The 20,835-nt window shown below is 35.8% G+C and overlaps 1 protein-coding gene and 1 non-coding gene across 2 annotated transcripts in view; both read left to right on the forward strand.

The window, feature by feature from the left end:
• The window catches only part of yem (yemanuclein), a 102,766-nt gene extending 82,307 nt beyond the window's left edge, over positions 1 to 20,459 (forward strand). Inside the window, exons 10-15 of the mRNA XM_089104629.1 lie at positions 3,165 to 3,293; positions 7,361 to 7,549; positions 9,524 to 11,211; positions 12,338 to 12,495; positions 16,837 to 16,948; positions 20,323 to 20,459. Of these exons, the coding sequence (XP_088960755.1) occupies positions 3,165 to 3,293; positions 7,361 to 7,549; positions 9,524 to 11,211; positions 12,338 to 12,495; positions 16,837 to 16,948; positions 20,323 to 20,354 (2,308 nt within the window). The 3' untranslated portion in view covers positions 20,355 to 20,459. The remainder of the gene's footprint in view (positions 1 to 3,164; positions 3,294 to 7,360; positions 7,550 to 9,523; positions 11,212 to 12,337; positions 12,496 to 16,836; positions 16,949 to 20,322) is intronic.
• Positions 5,385 to 5,676, forward strand: LOC148955851 (signal recognition particle RNA). The gene has a single exon (XR_016143753.1).
• Positions 20,460 to 20,835: the final 376 nt, after the last annotated feature.

Consider the following 20,835-nt stretch of genomic DNA (forward strand, 5'->3'; position numbering starts at 1 on the left):
CGAGAACTAACAAAATTGACAAATTTATTTTTAAAAGAGTGAAAAACAGAAGAAGAACAAGGAACGAGGGCACCAAAAAAAATCTTGGGGGGACCCAGTGTAAATAACGCAGGCTAATTGATGTATAAACCATCGCGTAATAAACAATATCTGACCTGTCCAACCAGACACGTTATGGGTAGCTTGTTGGTTTTTTAATACAAAGACTACAGTCTTTAAAACAAAGACTGAAAGGGTAAGATAAAAGTCAGAAATAAATGAGCTTCAAAGACTGGGCAGAAATAAAAAAAATTTTGCATGGGCTGATGAATCCTGAAGGGTTTAACCGAAGATAAAAAAGGAGAAAGAGACAAGTAAAAGCGCCTGCTTACAAACATGGCGACTACTTATACGATCTGGTTTCAGAAAACATATAACCCCTGTGATTCATGTTTTGTTAATTATAGGTTTCATATTAGTCCCTGTACTTCATAGAGTTATGATTATTACTTGAAGAAACATTTTTAGCTATACCCGTGTTTTTGTATGGTGAAAGACAGAAGTTTGGTAAATGTCGATATTCACCGGTGAATGTCCGAAATTCCTTTTTCTCTGCTTGGATTCAGTCAGCTTTGCCAGTGAGCTTTGTCAGTCTTATGCAAGGTTTGACGGTAAAAATTAAAGTTAGGTTAGGTTAAATTAGGTTTAGATCTCAAAAATGGGTTAGAAACCTAAACTACCCTAACCTCTCACCATCTAAATATCAAAGGATATGGTTTGGGTAGTCAGTCAAATCTCAGACAATACTACCTTTACTAATAATCGATAAAACCCATATAACAAGCCAACGAAAAAGATTCTAAGATTTGCAATTACTTGTTGATCCAATTCATCCAATTTTCCACTTTTTTCAAGCAAAACTACAAACAAGGTAAATAGAATTGGGAGCCGGTAAATACTATTTATATTTACCGGTAAATACAAGGTAAATACTATTTATATTTACACTTCTCTTTAAAATTACTTTGAAATACATTAAATTAGTTCCAACTACAACATCTTATATGATGTATATATTTGCAAACTTTTTTTTGCTCTATTTCTGCTCCATTAGGTTAAAGCTTAAAGCTATGAGCAAAATTTTGAAATCGAGGACGATGGCTCAGAAGGTCGAAGCCAGCTTATAAATAGGATTATAAATAGTAAATAGTCTCGTTTTTGCATCTTCAATACATTCATCATCCAACTCAATAATACTGTCTAAGCAAGTCAAGTCCGCTTTATTTATCTTCTCATTAACCAAAATCCCCTCTTCATCATCGATTCTCCTTAATCCTAGAGACTTAGTCTTAAAACTCAAACCTATATTATAGTGCCGAAAATCGAATAGATGTTTTGCGACTGCTGAATTGAAAGTTTGCGGTTCTTATTGGGCTTGAAGAAAGAATCTATCTAATCTATTCGTTTCATTTTGCAAGCTCGAAGAAAAATAGAACATCGAACAATTTTCCTTAACGATTAAAAGTCTAACATCTAATGATACTCTTTACGGTTAGACTTCTATCATTTGTGATAGTGCGTCAATGATTGAACAGCTGATGTTTCAAATCTCATCCGAGCCAAAATATTGTTTCATGCTCGTCTACTTTTGGCTTCTGTTTTTATCTACTTATATATTTTTGAAAGAACCTGGTCACCATCTCTGGACATTATGCACTTTTTAAATTAGCCAAACCTCACATAAAAGAAGGCTTCTTCTTGTTTATGTTTCTTAAACTCTTAAACTTCAGCATTATTACCATTTATGTGATGATATTGTATGTAAAGGCTGCTACTCAATCGAGAATTTAAAAGTATGTCTAGTATGGATTCATACACCTTATATCAGATCTTTCCTCGAGTACTGCTGTCCCGTTTGTGGTGCTCCATGCTCAGAACTCTGCAAAATAAGGAGATATTTACAAACGATCTGCTAAAATGAAAGAGGGTCCCTATTACAGCAAATTCGAAAGTAGCCTTGTGTTTTTCTTTTTTAAAGCGAAATTGGCTAACGAGAAACACGAATCTCTTCTTTACCTTCTACACTCAGCGGACTTACCAGCTATTAGTTCCAACTACAACATCTTATATGATGTATCTATTTGCAAACTCTTTTCTACTCTATTTCATTAGTTTTTTATGTTTTATTTGTTATTGGAAAAATGCCAATTTTATCGTTCATTTTTTAGTACTACGAAAGGTATTTAAATAAATGACTACGGAGCTAATCATATTGTTCTTATCAATCTCATCAATTATAAACTTTTTCTCATCTTACCAAAAGGTTCTTTTTTTATTGACATATTTAAGACATTAGTGACTGAAATGCTACCTTATTTTTTTGTATTGTATCCACACATAGTGAGCGGGGGAGGTTCCAAAAAACTAAGTTGCAAAGACCTCCCCTCCACGACAAATTATGGCCAAGAAATAGATTTTTACTACCATCATCATTTAAGTTTTAATTATCCTCATTTAATGTGATGAAATGGTCGGTTCCAAGCAATTATCAGAAAATCCTGTTTTAGGTCATAAGACACATTGTAAATAATCCACCCGAAAAACGATTGAAATTAAACGAAAATGTATTATACCAGTAAAACTTCTAATTAAAAAACAAAGGAAGAAATACAGTTTTTCAGGTATGTTGACTGAAGGTTTTACCCGTTACTATACATTTTCACTCCATTTTAATAATAAATGCAAAAGCAATATTGTCTAAGAAAGTATCTGCCTACTGAATAGCACTGATAGAGTTAAAAAGTCGTAATTTTGAGTATTTAGCTAGTGGGAGATAGAAGGTGAAGGCTAAACCATGTGATAAAATTCGAAGTATGCAGATACCAGAGCATTTTTGAAACCTGTGTCTTGAACTAAAAAAATATATATTATAAACGGAACAAAATCTTTATATAGTGAATAAAAAAATGTAGAAAAAAACAAAAATTGGGCAAAAAATTTTTAAAACGGAAATTTGGTATTGTAGCAATCACTAGGTAGTTGTCACTAGATGGTAGAAAGAACTGCTACCAACAAAAAATCTCTAATGAATTTTATCAATTTGAAATTGTTTTTCTTATAATATTATTTTTGTCTAAATTGTTTTTTGTTTCATTTATTTTTTATGCTTTTTTTTTTGCTTACAGATTGAAGACATTAGTAAGTGAAGTACTGCCTGATTTTCTACAACGATATGGGGCTGACTTGGAAGATCTTGAAGAGGATGAGAAAATAGTTGTTTTTAAGAGTTTTATTAGTTTCAGTGAAAACATCAGGTAAGGTTTGAAAACAAGAAGGCACGTATCCAACGAGCAGTCTCCTGCCCCCCCCCCCCAAAAAAAAAAAATTCTCTGGTAAATTCATGTGTATGGTTCTAGCCAGGAGTACACATAAGTTTTTCCTCTTTCTCTTCTGCTGTGGAAATATTTTTTCGGAATATTTTTTTTTACGAATGCCATATTAGAATAGTCTTTAAAATGCGTTTAGAAAAATGTTTGACATCTTATTGATCCTCCCATCAGCAGGCGTATACGCTTTTTCTTGTTGTACGCTTTATTTATGGTTTAACATTATTTTTTTTTTCTTTGCAAAGGTATTCTAAATTTGTTATTTCAAAAACTAAGAGATATTGTTGTTTAACTGAATTTTAATCTGGAATCAGACGTACTGCGATGAGAATATAAAATCTATATCTTGCGATAATCTTTTAAATTTAATTAAAATGTTCCCTCTCCCCCCCCCCACCCGCTGCAAAAAAAGAAAGGCTCTCTGAATTGAGTGTAAATTTTTCTAAAACTAAATATTTCATTTCTTGGATACTTTAAAAAAGAGAAAGACTGGGTGGTTGAGTCCTGCTAGCCTCTGTAGAAACATTGACATCTGCCCTGAAAAGGTAATAAAATATTTTTGTAGGGAAGAAATTTTGCCGTTTTGACTAGCACTGACTGTGATAAGCTTAGAAAAAACCGGCCGAATGACGTTGTAATATGCGAAGGGAAATAGGCTAGAAATATGTAGTTAGTGTATTATAAGAGGTGGCTAGGGATAAATAAGTATAAAAAAGTTTGGCTGTTAGAGGTGATTTAAGTTTGTCCTCTTTGAGAAGTCCTAGGCTAATTAACATCGCTAGGCGTTGGGAAAAATTTTTAATGGCGCCTAGGTTGCGGGTGATGAAGGCGGCTTATTTAGAAATATTGAAGAGCGGCTCAGGTAGGGGGTGGCCGTACCAAGATAAGAGTATATTAGATCAGTGGGATTAAGTCATTTGTGGTGGGATGATTTAGGGCTTGAGGATATGAGGGACGAAGCAAGTGGATTAGTTGAAAGGATTTTACAGGACCAGGAAATAGAGGCATGGCAGGCCCAGCGCTCGCTTTCGAATTCACTGGGTCTTTATTGTCGGTCGAAGGAGATTTGGCGTGAAGCTTTATCTTTAAAGGTAAGTTCGAAAAAAAGAAATAAAGCTATTAATTGAAGTGAGGGCTGATAGTTTACCACTGGGCCAAAGAAAAAATTTTATCGCGAGGGAAAGGTCAAAAGCTGGTCCTTATTTTTGTCCTATGTGTGGAGGTTTAAATGAGAGTATATATCCCTTGATGTGTGAATGTGAGGAGCTGAGTGATTGGAGATGAAGTGTTTGGTAGGGGGGGATTTTGATTTTCAGTGGCTGGTGAGGGTGTGCCGATGAGGGTTTTACGGGTGTCAGAAGTTTTACACGAGTCCTTTCTCTCGCGATGAATCATAGAGCTGTTTTTTTTTTCTTTTTTCTCCTTCTTTTTTTTGTCATGGCCTATGGGCTTTTAGTACAAATAAATTCTATTCTTTCTGACTTGCAAAAGATTCCAACAGTATGGCCAGTGGCGCGTCCTCAATCGCAGTAATGGGTTATTGGTCTCAAGTTAGGAGCTTAGGCTTAACCTTCTTTTAGATCTTTATACCAAGTCCATGGGAGGCAAACTCTTCTTTTTCATTCTTTTGATTCCCCCCTCCCCCCACCGAAAAAATACCTTTCTTATGGCCATAATTAGTGTCTTCGATATTACGAAAAAATAGATTCTAATAGCTTGGCAAATTATTCCATTTTAGCTTTATGTACCAAATTTTTTAAATTCCAGTTTTTCCAGCTTTCATTGTTATAGCATAATAGTTTTTTGTAATTTTTTAGCGAAACCTGTGAAAAAGTTCAAAAGCCGAAAACTTGTGAACAGGTACATTTATTCCTAATGAAGAGTGTAACAAAACGTTATTTGCATTATTTGTAATAAAAAAGAAGTATCTCACTAAGTAAGTACATAAAAATAAGTGTGGTTCCTATGGAAACCAAGCATCGATTACTTCATCATTTCGATAATAAATTCGTCCCAACGGTTGGAAACGGTAGCACACTTTTGTAATCAAAGCAGGGGCCGGAACCAGAGAATGGTTTGAGAATGGGTTCCTCTGACCTAGTTGCCCATGTTGAGTGAGTGTCCACACTAATTCTAGCTTCAACATCGTGTTCTCTGCGGAGGCTCAAATCACGAGGTTTATTTAGAGGTGCGAACCGGGCTAGAAGGGGAACCTAGCAACTAGAAGTACCCGCGTTGGGCAGTAGTGGGACTGTGCTTGTGAACAGGGGCTAAGTTGGAGCCCATCTAATGTAATCAGACTTGATTCCATTTTGCCATCTGTTTTACAAAATCTTTTTTTTTTTAGATCCAAGCAAGTGTCTCAAGCAAGTTCGTGCTTTCCCCTTTTTCAAAACTATGTTTCCCCCATCTAAATTCCAAGACAAATGACCCTTTTGCAATAAGTGTTTGAATCAATCTTGGGGAGGGGACTTCAGAGAGTTTTTAAGACCCGTATTTATTTATTTTTTTATTTGAGCATTGAGTCAATGGACCTTATTAACCTGCATATCAACTCAGTTTGAGTTTTCCTATAATATTGATAAATGATGATAATCGGTGTTCTTAGGGCAGATCGTCATAGTTGTAATCTGGAGGAGGGGATGGGCTCGACATTCACTGGCACAAAACTCATTTATACGTTCATTAGCCCCCATCCATGCACACAGCATTAAGTAACCTAGCCTTATGTCCAGAAAGGGCTAATCCCCAAGGGAATCATAGGGCCTACTTTAGGTGGATGCACCAGAACAGGCCTATTATTTTTAGGCCGCTATTTTCTCTTGGGGTGATGGCAGGATAACGTCTATGAAGACGGATCCCTCCCCGCTGTTTCTCGTCTTGTGCACAAGTTAGACTAAGGGTATACGAATATCACGTTGGTCAGTAAGGGGCCTTATTTAGTTTGGCAATAACATTTGCGGAACAGAGATAAATTGGCATTTCAAATAGCCCTCTCTGTAATCCTCCCTCAACCCCTCCCCCAAAGTTCTGTTCTGGTTGTCCGTTCACTAGTTAATATTGTGGTCTGGATCAAATCGGTTGATCTTTTGGCGATCCTGATGTGGGGAACATATGAAAAATGTTGCCAACAATCGTTGGAAAGATTTGCAAACTACCAGTTTGAAAAATTAACCTACCTAAAGCTAGAATTTAATTTTTAGGGGGCACCCCCCCCCCCCCTCTGATTGAAAGTGCAGAAACGATTGCTTCTTAGGCGGGGTGTGGGGGCCGGTAATTCAAATGGGATGTACCATTACATAGGACATATGCAATCGATTTTAAGTATGTGGATGTGTGTTACATTTAGCTGTATTCCTCACTGTGTAGAGAACTAAATATTGTGGTATTCAGTAGTATTTGTATAAATTAACTTAGGAAGTAAAAACATTCAATTAAAGCTGTTGTGGTTCTAGTATATTTGGCTATAGATGTCCTGAGTGTAATATGTGGATGGGGTAATCCCTAGAAAGCACAAGTCATTGACCAGGTTACAAGAGCAAAGAGAATGTACCTTCCCACTTACAAAAGAAAAAGGAAAATCTATGGTGGATGGATGAAGTAGCAGTGAATCTGTTTCATGCAAGTCCTTCATGTTGAAATGTTGGTATAGATCAAGTCGTAAGAATTGGTCGTGAGTAACTCAATTGAATAATGCCTAAGACGCAATATCTTTGGAATAGCTTTTGTGGGAGTTTAAAGTATAGTCTTTGTTAAATTTCTTTTTTAGCGTACAATTGCCGTGATGTTTTTATGCTTAATATTTTTAGGGGTGTCCATAGTAGTTTAACCCCAACTTACTTACAATAGGGGTGAATTGACGTTACTAAGGATTTATCCAGCTAGCTTATACCTTCAGGTCACGGGTATGTTCTTCTTTTTATAATTTATGTTTAATTTCGTTTGAAATAATTTATAACTTTAATGAATAGCGTAATGTTCTTCATCTTTTTCAGGGAATTATTAGGCAAGATAATTTTCTTGAAGTCTCATCATTTCAAGATAATCAAAAGCCGGAAAGATTTGAAGCCAAAAGAAGCAATTCTGCTGTTTCTTCGCACTGAAGTATCACTTGCTTTTTTACCAGCATTCTTTTGTGCCGAATTCATCTACGATGTCACTCAACGATCCCATTACAACATAACGTGAGTATTGGTTTTTTTTATATTGGTAGCTTTGGGGGAGGGGAATTTCAGCTGAGAGGTTAGTAGGTGAGTTCTCAGCATTAAAGGTCGTAGATTCAACTAATCCTTCTTCAACAAAACCGAATATATGGAACGGGGCATTTTTTCATCAAGGAAGGAGGACGGGGGACGGTATTCAGTAAGATGGATTTACCTTACATGGATTTGAAAAAAGTAATACTAGTGGAAGCGTTTTTGCTCTTAAATGAGAGGCTTGTGAGATCAGACCCGGATGTGTATAAAGTTAGTACAAGCAAATAATGTTTTGAACAACCAAAACATGCACCTGTGAAATCTGCAATCTTTGCAACGATAGGTTGGGGTTCACTGGGGTCCATTGAGGGGATCCCCCCCCCTCATAGATCTCGAAAAATATTGTTTTATTTTTGGTGCTTTCATTTAAAAACTTGAAAAACTATAAAATTGGCCACCTGGAATTGGAAAAAATGCTTTCTGCCCCCCCCCCCCTCTACTTTCCTTAAATTGACTTGTGCAAATAAGTGCTTCACATAAGATTTTTCTCCCACTTTTGCCGTCAAGATGAATATCACAATAATGTTGGTGGTGATGATAAAACAGTCGGTATAAATCAAAATTATTGCTTCAATGCTGGTATTTCGTGCTTTATACCAGGCTGAGTCACACTAGTTTCATTGATATATCTTTTATTTCCTAATTTAATTTTGTATTAATTGATTTTTTCTTTTCTTTCCTGATGATCACAATTCGCAAGTGTAAATATTTTTTTGTTTAGAAAGGGTGTTTAGCCTTAATCAGTTTGACTTCTGGCGATTTATGTATTTGGTTGCTTATTCTAAATATAACTTATATCATTAATGTTTAAAAAATCGGGTATTTTAACCAGAGCTGTATCCAGGATTTTTAGTCAGGGAAGGTGGGGTGCTAAAATTAATTTTTAGGGGGGGGGGAGTACCAAACGAATGAAGAAGGGGTTTACCTCCTATGCACTTTGTGTAACGGTCTCCAGATAATATTTTGGTGGTATAACGGGTGTGGTATGTGTCCCCCAAAATATCTGTCGCACCTCCATCCCCTAGATTTTAAAAATACCTTTCGGGGGTGGGTAATTTCATTGAAAATGCTCTTTTTGGGTAGGTTGAATGTGAAAAGCTGACAAGCTCCTCCCTCCTGCTAAATTTTGAAACTAAACTTTACCACTCACCTTTTTCCTCCCGCACTATATTTTCGTCATTTGACACCACCTGGGCTGAATTCTGCCAAGCATTCATTTATAAATCTGAATGCAAAGTTTGTTTACATAGTCCTGCAATTACAAATAATTACTACCGCTACTCAAGGCTATATCCAAAATTTATCGGTTCAGGCCGGGGATGCCAAAAGAATTTTTGGTCAAGGGGCTTATCAAAAGAATTTTTTGGGGTGTGGGTAATGTTTTTTTTACCTTTTTTGCAACCAGTTTACAAGTCGGAGAAATATTTCAGGCGGGGGAGGGCCAAACCCGGACCACCACCTGGGTTCCAGGAGAGATTGTCAGCTGAAAATTTTCTGGGTGGAATGTTCAGCGAGGGGGGAATTGTCAAGGGGAATTTTACGTGGGAGGAATTTTCCGCGGGAGGAATTGATCGTGGGAACTCTTCCACTTAGGGAAAGACGGATTTTCTAGAACTACGGTCAGAGATTGAATAAAGAAACTGAAATTTTAAGTATCATTGTTTCTTTATCTTTAGTTTTAATGATAAGAAATCTTGAATAATTACATAAAAATAATACCAACGATCATAAATTGTCCATAAAAATTGGATATTGGTGGCAAAATCTAGTTCTGCGTGCTGCGTGCTGGTATTAAGCTGCTTTAAAATAAATCTTTAAACATATTTATCAAAATTGTCTCGCTTATTGATAACTTCAATCATCACATATAATCTAAATTAATAATAGTCTTCATTTTTGCAGATCTGGAAGAAAGCTAACGGCAGAAGAAAGAAAGAGTGATCATGCACGTTTATCTGCCACCCTCATAAGGCCAACAAAGCCTCCGAAAGTAGTTTCACCTATTCCTAAGCTTGTGAAGAAATCGAAAGCTGTTGTTTCCAAGAAAAGTATGTCCTCGTCAAAACTGACGGAAGTATCAAGGGAAAGTAAAGTTTCTAATTGGGATGTGTCTAAGAGAATTGAAATGAAGATTTTGGCGGAAAAAGAAGAAGAAGCACCAGAAAAAAATCAAAGTGTAAGCCTGAAACGGGCACGAACTGATTCTGTCGAAATTTCCGAACATAAAAGGTATGCGCAAGACAGGCCAAGGATCACGGTCTCAACTGTAAAAATCCCAGAAAATAGTCAGATGAAAAGTTCACCCTCACATAGATCAGAATCACCCAACAAAGCCCCACAAAATTCACCCAAACCACCTGTTGCCCCTTCTATTTCACAAGATAATTACAGAGCCACTGTTGTCAGGGTTGAAAACACATCAGAGTCTGCCAGGCAACCTAAAATTCGATCTCCAAAACCAAAAGCTGTAAAACAGCTGAAAGAAAGGCAGACTGAAGTTATAAATATGGAACATAAGCCTGCCCCTAAGTCTACCTTCAAGTTGCATACAGAAGCAGAAAAAGCACTTGAAAGTATTCTGCCACTCATGAGTCCTACTTATGGATATGCAAGTGAGGCAGAGCAAGTATCTTTTCAAGAGAAGGACATTAACCAGCGTTTGGATGCCGTTCCTGAAGAGAAGCTAGCTGTGAAGGACATTGAAAATTATGAACCAGTATCTTCTTCTGAAGATGAAACACGAGTCAGTGAAGAACAAGACCAGCTTGATCTTTCTTGGGTCTTCAATGATCTTTCTGAAATTTCTCAAAAAGCTAAAGACTCAGAGATTCATGACTTTGGTGATAATAAAAAGTTATCCCAAACCAATGAAGAAAACAACCATCCTAATGCTGGGAAAACGTCCGATTACAAGAATACTTCAAATCCTAAAGTGACAGTTACACCCCCCAGCACAAATATGAAACATGACACCGGTGAAACTATCGATGACGAGAAGATGAATGATATTTTTGGGAAAATGTTTGAACTAACCGAAAATGTTATTCGGGATAATAAGACACAGAAGTGCAACAATGGTCAACATGATGCAAAAGGACATAGAAGTGTTAATCACAAAATGCAAAAGGAAACTGATGAAAGAATTCCCAGTTTCTCATCAAAGAAACATAAAGCACTCCAGTATCAAAAATCAGAATCATCTGAGATGTATTATTCTGATCCAAATCAAAAAGCCTATCTTGATTTTCTGAAAAATCATCGTAGTAGCTATATTCCATCTGAACTGGATGTTAAACCATCTATAAATCGTCCCACACACCCTAGTAGTTTAAGCATATCACCAAGGTCTAAGGACCGGGACATTAGTAGCAGAGCAGTAACTGATAATAACAAAAAAAGTGGAGAATCAAATGGTTTTCCAATAAAACCTAGTGATATTCCTTCTTATTCTGCTGCTCAATACTTTAATCAAAAAGATACAGACTTCCATGGAGAGAATAGAAAAGATGACAGGAAGACTGACAGCGGGTCTGCAAGTTCTCACCAACGTTTATTTCAGGACTCTCTGCATGGTCAACTCAATCGGATTGGTAAGTTGGTTCTTGATTATCTGAAGAAATAAATTTGAACACGTTTTGTGATTGGAATAAATCGTCACCTAACACGAAAGAAATAGAGGGTACGAATTAGTTTTGTCAAAAGTTAAGAACATGTTGAATGAATTAGCATTAAAGGCCCTAGAATTATTGAATCAATATGTATGGTGACCAGATTTATTGTTGCCCTAGCTGTTTGAACGAATGATGCATGTTTCAACTTGAGAGTGCGTAATTTTTTTGTTTGAGTCGAATTAAGTGTTTTTGGAGGGAATATATTTGGTGTTTTTTCAAGAATTTGAACCAGATGGAAGTTAATGAAAAAAATTTTGACAAATGATATTATATAGCTGCCTCACAGTGCTCTGTTCGAATATGTGATGGATGAAAGTATGTTTGGATGCAACTATGTTTGGTAAACTTTTTAGTTAGGTTAGGATTCTATGTTAATTTAATGATGTTAAAAAAAAATAGAATATGCTTATTCAAATCTAGTGTCTTATGCGTAGAGTGTGTCTCCGACATCCCAAGAAAATAAATATACGACAATGTTATAATACTGAAGGAATGGCTTGATGCCAATAGGTTGAGGAATACCTAACCTGGAAAAGGCTTGAGGTCCTTTAAAATCCAAATTTGATTTTTTTTTTTTTTTTTTTTTTATCCTATGTGCAATTCTTGACTATTTATCAAAACTGGATATTAAACATTAAAAAAAGGATCATAGAATACTTCCGCATCTTGGTTGAATTTCTGCTTCATCACAATACACGTTCCAAGGTAACAGCTCTGATGGGGGTTGCAAAATACTATTGGTAGTTCCTATTTCGGAAGCTATCTCTGGATAAGTCTTCTGTTCTCGTTCGTTTTACCACTTAAAATGTTGGATCAGCTGTTTGCCGGTACTTGCAGGATATCACTAAATTATCAACCGCCGAAAATTTTGCTTGAAAGAAAAGTAAAAATCAGGTTGTGGCTCCTTGCTATCAAAATGAGATTTGAAATTCTTCAAACGTGACTTTTTTTGGGAAAATGCTTATATGTTCAACCCTACCTGGAAACTTTTCGGAATGTTGTGTTTATTACAAGAATTTTTTTGACAAAATTTCTGACTTTTCAGGTGACATGAGTGATCAGTTGTCTTATCAACCTTATACGTCGGAGAGACCGGAGACTGCACTAAATTTTTCTCGTAGCTCAACAGTCACTTCAGGACTATCATCCTATACATCAATGCAGAGCTACAATAACTCAATGTCCTATCAAGGTGAAATGAAGGTAGGCATGCCCAGGGCTGTATAAAAAATTTGTTTTGGAGAAGGGGGGGGGGGCTGTTAAGGGTCTTTTTACTTGCATTTTTAAGGCAAATTGGTGAGTCGGAAAATATATTTCAGTATCTAGAAGAAATAGTCTCTTTACCGGTATTTTTTACGGCCAATTAATAAGTTGAAGAAATAATCTGGGTGGGGGGCGCAAACCTTGTAACCTACCCATTTTCCTCGCCTTTGGATGCACCACTGTGCATGCCTCAAAATGAGGTTTTGGGTTCTTTTCAGTTTGAATTTCGGTTTTAATTTAGAATGAAAAATATATGGTTCTTGTGATTTCATGAAAGATCAGGGATTGGAAATTTGCTTAGCCTCGGAACCTCGCGTGGTCTAGGATCTGTTCTAAAATGCACTTTAGGAAACATGAGAATGACGAGGATCGAATATGTCTCCTTAATTTGGTCTTTTAGGGTTCAATATTGTCATACCGGCACGTCCATAGCAGTTTGCTTAATATATCACTACGCATTAAGACTCTTTAAAGTAAGTTGGACTGGGAAAATAAAAGCTTAAAATTTGGTTAAGTGTTATCCCCCTGAGAGGCTTCGATGTTCCAGAATAGTCCTATTCTGTCCCATTCGACCAATTAAAAACCGATCAACTAATTAATTAAAAACCAATCAACTAATTAATCAAAGATCAGTCAACTAATGTTAATATCTGGTGAACTAATTCTTGCCTAGAGAATCAGTAAACTCCATGGCTTAGCCAAAAACGTGATTATTCTTTTTTTAGTCCCACAATTCTAATAATATGGTTGTTTGAACAAATTCAATAAAAACTCCAAAATATTTTGAAAACTTAAAAATGTTGGGCTCTAAGAAACGTTTGGCTATTTAATAATTCAACCGAAAAACTTCAAAAATGAACATTTAAAATTCAAAGTTTTTGAGTGCTAGAAAAATTTAATTTCAAGAGCTATTTCTGGAACCTTTGTCTCGGAAGTCACTTTTTCTTAAGTAATACATCCCAGTTTGTTTCAAACGCTTATAAAACATGTGACCTTTTCAAACGGATTTGTTGGGGGTGGCGGGAATTCTGCCTGAGCAGGGGAGAGGGAGCTGAGATTTATTTTCAATAATTCGTACATGACTTGATGCTTGATATTTTTGTCCTTGTTAACCAAAAATCTAAAAAAATATACCTAAATTTTTCAGTGACAGAAGGTTTTGTCTAAAAATGTATTTGGTCCTCGCTGCTTTGACGCTGAAATTAAAAAAAAATCTGCTCAAATAAAATAAATCTATTCTAATCTAGGTATGAAATAAATGCAAAACATAGAAACATATAAGAAACGGATACTATTTGATCAAGAGCAAGAATGAGATAACTACTACTACTACTACTAACAACTCACTGCAGCACCAAGCCGCCTGAGGCCAACACAGCTACGCACGCTCCTCCTCCACCCCAATCCATTCAAAGCCTCCCTTTTACATCCGCCCATTAAGTTTCCATTTCCTTTAAATATTTCTTTGTGACGTCCTCCCACCCCAGACGGGGACGACCTGCTTTCCGTTTAGCCCTAGACGGTTGGCCGAAAAGAACAATCTTCGGCCATCTGTCATCCTTCATCCGCACAACTTGCCCCAACCAACTCGAACTTCCTTTCATTATAACCATAGAGAGTAGTATAGCAAAACATTTTTCGTTTAGCCTATTGTTTGGGATACCGTTAGTTAGCCGAGTACCCAAAACGGTCTTAAAGCAGTTTCTTTGGAAAACATATAGCAAATCTTCGTCCGCTTTTTGGAGCGTCCGTGCTTCAGAGCCATATTTGACCACTGTCATCACTGTAGCTTCTAATATTCTAATCTTGGTTTGCGGACTTATCTTCCTATTCTTCCAGACTTTTTTTTTATTGTGAAAAAACACCCTGAGCCTTGGCAATTCTACTTTTAACATCTTCACTGCTCCCACCATCTTTACTAATAATACTACCAAGGTAAGTGAAGCTGCCCACCTGATCAATCTTTTCGTTACCCAACGTCACCTTTTCTTCTTCACTTATTCCTAGCCTTAGTGACTTAGTCTTCTTAACCTTAATTTCCAAACCAATTCTAGCACCCTGAACCCGCAAACCTCTAAAAGTTTATTCATTTCGCCCACACTTTCATCTAGGATGCTTAAATCATTAGCATAATCCAAGTCCAGGAGACTTTTTCCTCCCCATTTGATTCCGTGGTCTCCCATTGCCTTTCCTGTGCTCCTTAAAACAAAGTCCATGAAAATAATCCATACAAAGGGGGATAGAACACAACCCTGCTTAACTCCTGATTTAATACAAAACCAGCTTAATCTTTTTGTTTTCACATATTGTTTCCTAGTGCGTTTTAGCCCTCTAGTACGTTTTAGCCCTCTAGTATTGTTTTCTTTTCCTATTATTTTTCTTTGTTGACAAAAACTTCCTGACGCGAATAAAAAATATTCGATCTTTTTTTTTTGCTTTTTAATTCAATTTGCCGCTTAACTTTTTATGTATACATATTCCAAGTATGTTTTTCCATGTTATTTTAATTTTTTTTATCTGTTTAGCCTAGTTTTCCTTTCTTTTTTCTTTCATTGACTAAGGTTCTCGGATGTTAAATATAGTGGAAGGAGTTTCAAAACCTTCCTGAAATAGAACTCTCCCGGTTGCTAACGAGAATTCCACTGCGTGGAATCTTATTAAATTTTTTTGAATGTTTTAAGACGTCTTGGGTATTTTCTATAAATTCTAAAACGAAATTATAGTACGAATAATTACGTGTCTGTTTCTATATTTAAAAAAAATGATTCTGGAAACGACAAACGGATCTATGGCCCAATGAAACAAAAAGAACAAGAATCAAATGAATATTTCGCCCGTATAGATCAAGGCGTCTTCAGCGTAAAAAAAAAAAAAAAAAAAAAAAAAAAAAAAAAAAAAAAAAAAAAACCAACTAGAATCTAAAACTAAAACAATATAAATAAAAATATCCATACAACTAAAACAGACTAACTAATATACATATATATATATATATATATATATATATATATATATATATATATATATATATATATATATACATGGGTGTAATTAATACTCACATATATAATTACTAGCTACGCTCATGAAACCAGAAAAGTCACTGACTTTATTCTATATTATCCTTTTTCCATATAACTTTGTTCTAAATTTCAATTTAGTTTATAAACGGGAAGGCACTGCCGTCTACGAAATATTTTAACTTTTACTTCATTGATCTTTAATGTTAAATATGTAATCACTACGCTTTACTTTCAAGACAGTTTATTTCAAGTACATGGCTAAGAATCTATTTTATGGGTTGACATATTTGTCGGTTTGACCACCTACGTATCACAAAGCTATATCCCATGAAAAACAGCATATAGTCTTATGATACATAAATTATAAGAATTGAGCATTTAATTTTGAGCTCAATGGTCCCTAAAATATCATTCTGCCAATGTGACACTATACCTTTAGCTTCATAATAACTGTTTTTGAGAGTATGGGAAGAGTAACAAAATTATGTATATTATACTGCTGTGTAAATTAGTAATTTCTGCAATCGTTCTATTCCACTTTCTAGGGCTATAATAAGATAAAGGTTAAGATGACTAGGACACGTTCTGTGGATGAAAGATGACACATTGTGAAAAATTGTCTTTTCCGGCCATCCATCTAGGGCTGAACAAAAAACAGGTCATCCCTAGATAGAGTGAGAAGAGGTTGTAGGGAAGAAATTAAAGAAAATCGGAACTTTTTGGAGGGGATAAAGAGGAAGGCCTTGAATAGATAAAATTAAGAAGGAGCTTGCGCAACTGTTATCCTAAGTTGACTCGGTGCTGCAGAAAGTTTTAAGTAGTAACGGTAGTAGTAGTAGTAGAAGCAGTAGTTATTATTTAGTTCTTAAGATTTTGGTATTTAGGTAAGTATTTGGGCGATAATGTTTCAGTTCCTCTGACACCAAGCAACACTTCAGAAAATATGTACTAATATTAAACCGCTCTATTAGTATGATGATTTTCACCGATTGAGTTTTCTTGTTTTAACCCTTGCAATAAACTACAGAGCTCTTAAAATTATGATCATATTTTAAGTTTGAAATTTTGAGATTTTTTAGAGATTTTTTATAACAACCATATACTACTGAGCATATTCTAGGAGAGGCCAGCCTTGAAAAAGTTTTCGAATGTAGGAAAGAATGCCACTTTTTCTTTGCAATTTTCTTTTCTTCTGGACCAAATTTGTTAATTTATCCTAGTAAAGGAATTCGTAATAAATTTGATTTATCACTTTTAGCGTTCGTATCCACAAGGGCAACATTCTTCGAGGGATCAGATGGCGCATGATAAACATAAATTGAAGATACCCACACCTTACTCTGATCCTCATAATCTACCTAGTCAAGCAGGTTGGCCTTAGTTTTTATTAACTCTTTTGCAACAGCAATGTTTTTATTTTGTTTTGATCATTATAGCGAGTAAGTTAAAATTGCACTATAGGCCAAATATTTAAATGGACCTGACTACATGTACTGGGGATTCTTTTTCAGTCTTCTTATGATAACCATAAGTTGATGCTACGTTGCCATAGGGGGAACTTTGGCAACTGGATTTTGGATATTTGATACTTCTCCGTATTTTGTTGGTAGCCAGACCTCCCATGACGAAGTGCAAGGAAGTCCCACTAAATTTTCCACCCACTGTCTGGAGTCTGACTTCAACACCGCCTCAAAACTTGAGATTTTCAGAATGTTGTACCGCTGAGAGAAGTGATGTAATATTTACTTTGGAACTATTGCAGTTCAAAGCCTACGTTAAGTTCCTAATCCTACCAGATGTATATTATATATATTAGTTAGTCACATAACTACCTTAGTTAGATATATATATATATTAGAATATTGGAAGCTACAGTGATGACAGTGTTCAAATGTGGCTCTGAAGCTTGGGCGCTCAGAAAAGCGCCCAATTCACAATTAAAAACAGTTTGGAAGAATAGGAAGATAAGTCTGCAAACCAAGATTAGAATATTAGAAGCTACAGTGGTGACAGTAGTCAAATATGACTCTGAAGCATGGGCACTTCAAAAAGCCGATAAAGATTTGCTAGATGTTTTCCAGAAAAATTGCCTACGGATTGTTCTGGGTACCCAGCTGAATGACCGTATTTCAAACAATATTTCAAACGGGCTGTACGAAAAATTTGGTTCAATCCCGCTTTTTAAGGGTATAATGAAATAAAGGTTGAGATGGCTAGGGCACGTTCTGCACGTGAAGAATAACAGACTGCCAAAGAATGTCCTTTTCTGCCAGCTATCTAGGGCTTAACGGAAAGGAGATCGTTCGCGTGTGGGGTGGGAGGATGTCGTAAAAAAAGATTTAAAGGAAATAGGAACTTCTTGGGAGGGTGTAAAGAAGGGAAACTTTGAATGGGTTGGGATGGAGGAGGAGCATGCGTAGCTGTGTTGGCCTCAGGTGGCGTGGTGCGGTGGTGAGTTGTTATTAGTAGTAGTAGTAGTAGTATATAGACCCTGAAGTCTGGAACAGACTTTCAGCACAAGTAAAGGTAAGAAGACCCTTGAAGAATTTTTTGTTTATTTACGATGTATTTTTTTTAATTAATATTCTAGGGATGTATTGATTGATTTATTGATTTCGGAGTGAGTTTATGCTTTTGTGTTGTTAAAAGAAATTTTGTTTCATATGTTTTGTGATTGGGTGAGTGTCGGTATGTGTTGGAAATTGTGATGAATTATTGATTATGAGTGTGGGATTCATTCGAACTCTTTGTACACACATTAAATTTAGAATTGTTGGTTAATTGTTCTTCAGGTGTTGGGGAGGTAGAGGAATAAGAGATTTTTTTTTCCAATAAAGTGTGTTAATAGTTGTTTGTGTTTTTTTGGGTTATCCCAAACACGCTAATTTGCGTCGGGACTTATTGTGAATGTAATGGGGTAATGTTTGTTCTTGTTAGTGTTATATGAAGATTTAGCTGTTGTGTTTTTTGTGACCTATTTGTTAATAAAAAAAAAGAAAACGATATATAAATGATGTATAGAAACTATGGGAAAAATGCATAATTTACGGCCCTCGCCCTGGGGGCTGTGGGGGGTTTGGCATGCGTGGAACCATAGTTATTAGAAGGTTTGACTATTTATATGATTATATGAATGGAAAAATTGTCTTTTTATAAAATTTTGATTACTGCTGGGAAGGGAGCATCTAATCAGGACAAGCGGAGGAGGGCCGCCTGCCCTCTGATCATTTTTGAACATTTCTTGAACATTTCCTGAAAGTTTCAACTTAATGCTCTCAGCCACCCCTGCTATATTTCTGATCGACTCTTTTGACAACCAGCTTGCATATATTGTTTTGATTTTATTCGATAACCCCCTCAGTATTTCTAAAAAATAGTCGCAAGTAAGAGTAGTCATAGTTGAAGTTGCAAGTTGTCAGAGTTTCAAATAGTCACCGTTGCAATGCCCCTTTCCCCATCTAATAACATCCTAGATAATTTCACCCCTCACCCTGTCTTTCCAAGGTCCCAACTCCAGAAATCAAAAGACTCTTCCTAGAATTAACCAAATTAATTTCTGACCATTTTTCAAACGATGCCGGGAAACATCCCCCCCCCTCCGTGTAAAATACCTTCTAGAAACTCCTCCACCTGAAAAAAATTTCCCGTGGAAAATCCCCCCCCCCTTCCAAAATTCGGAATATTTGCCAATAACAGATACTATATGTAACCAATGGACAAATTGTATTTTTTATATCACTTTTCCCAGGGATTGTGAAGGGTCATGTCATTCCCAGAGGCATAGTTATTGGACTTTTCAACTATGTTGAATCGAATGGCTATCTCGAAATTTTGATCGGACATCTTTGGAGAAATAAGGGGCATAGGGCATTGCTGCAATTTTTTTTGTCACTAATAAAAGCGCTAGAACTTTTGATTTCTGTTCGATTGAACCATCTCGTGACGTTTTAGAATCATTCATTCGATAAAATCACCCCTGGAAATAATAAACACGTTTCTGTGATCTTTGTTTTGGCAAAAAATACGAAATTCCACATTTTCTTAGATAAGTGCTTGATACCTCGACAGGAGGGTTTTCTTATATGCTGAATCTAATGGTGTGATTTTGCTTGATTTACTTCGCTTGATTTTGATGATTATGATCGTTTGATTTTATGGAATTATTTCCCCCCTTTTTAGAAAATCTGGTAATTTTTTCCGATTCGTACCTTTTGGTCGGTATAAACGTAATAAATTTTATATATTTGGAGTTACCAAAAAAGCATTTCTTTATGATGTATCAATTGTTATCAAAATTAAGTTTTTTAGAGTTTTGCTTCTTACGTACAGTTCGTTACAACGAACTGTTTGATTAATAATGTTATCAACGTACTAAGGATATGTTTGCTTCATGAAAAACCTTCCATCTCTTATTTATTTATTTTTTATTTATAAGTGAATTCCAAGAAAAGGAGTTTACTTTGGTGCCGCTAACACTCCCCTACAAATGATTTGTTATTCCTAAAGCAAAGAAACTTGATCTAGACTTCTATGATTTCCCAGTGAAGCTTCAAATTTTTGAGGCGATTGAAACTAAGAAACTTAGCAACTTAGGGTTTAGTTATCTGATGAAGTTCCTCGTCCTCAGGAAGCCACATTGATTTGGTGCCCCAAAATAGGGCTAATATAGTGCCATAATATTTATTTTTTATTTATTCCGATTGCTATCGTATGTTCAGTTCATTGTTTTCTCTTTTATTTTCAGGTTCCGAGAATTACAAAAGCTCCTGCAGATAGAAATTTCTACTTTATTACTTTATTAGTTATCGTTTATTGCCCTGAAATTCAAACTGGTACTTTTAAGTTGAAAATTATGAACCGAATTATAAGAGATTTGGCATGTTTTGATTTTGTGCTTCTTTTTTGCAATTCGTCTGTTAAGAAGTAGGACTGGGGAAGTAGGACCAACTTAATTTATTTACTTAATTAGACCTGCATCATGAAACCCAACTGCTTGTCTCTGAGTCGTAATAACTGAATGCTCTTTATATATACAGCTAATAAACACTCTCATAGCAGGGGCGTTTCAAGAGGGAGGGGCGAGGCTTTGTATCAAATCAAATTATTTGTTTTCAAATTAAGAATTGAATTGCATGTGATTTGACATCTTTGGCCTTTTTTTGTTGTTTTTACTTTCCTTCTTTCCTATTCAATATTTTTGCACTTCGGGTTGTACTTCCCATGGACTATATCTTCCCTTGTCAAAGATACCTCAAAT

The sequence above is a fragment of the Artemia sp. Qi Xiang Cuo genome, chromosome 2 (assembly GCF_049724085.1).
Source record: "Artemia sp. Qi Xiang Cuo chromosome 2, ASM4972408v1, whole genome shotgun sequence".
NCBI lineage: Eukaryota > Metazoa > Arthropoda > Branchiopoda > Anostraca > Artemiidae > Artemia > Artemia sp. Qi Xiang Cuo.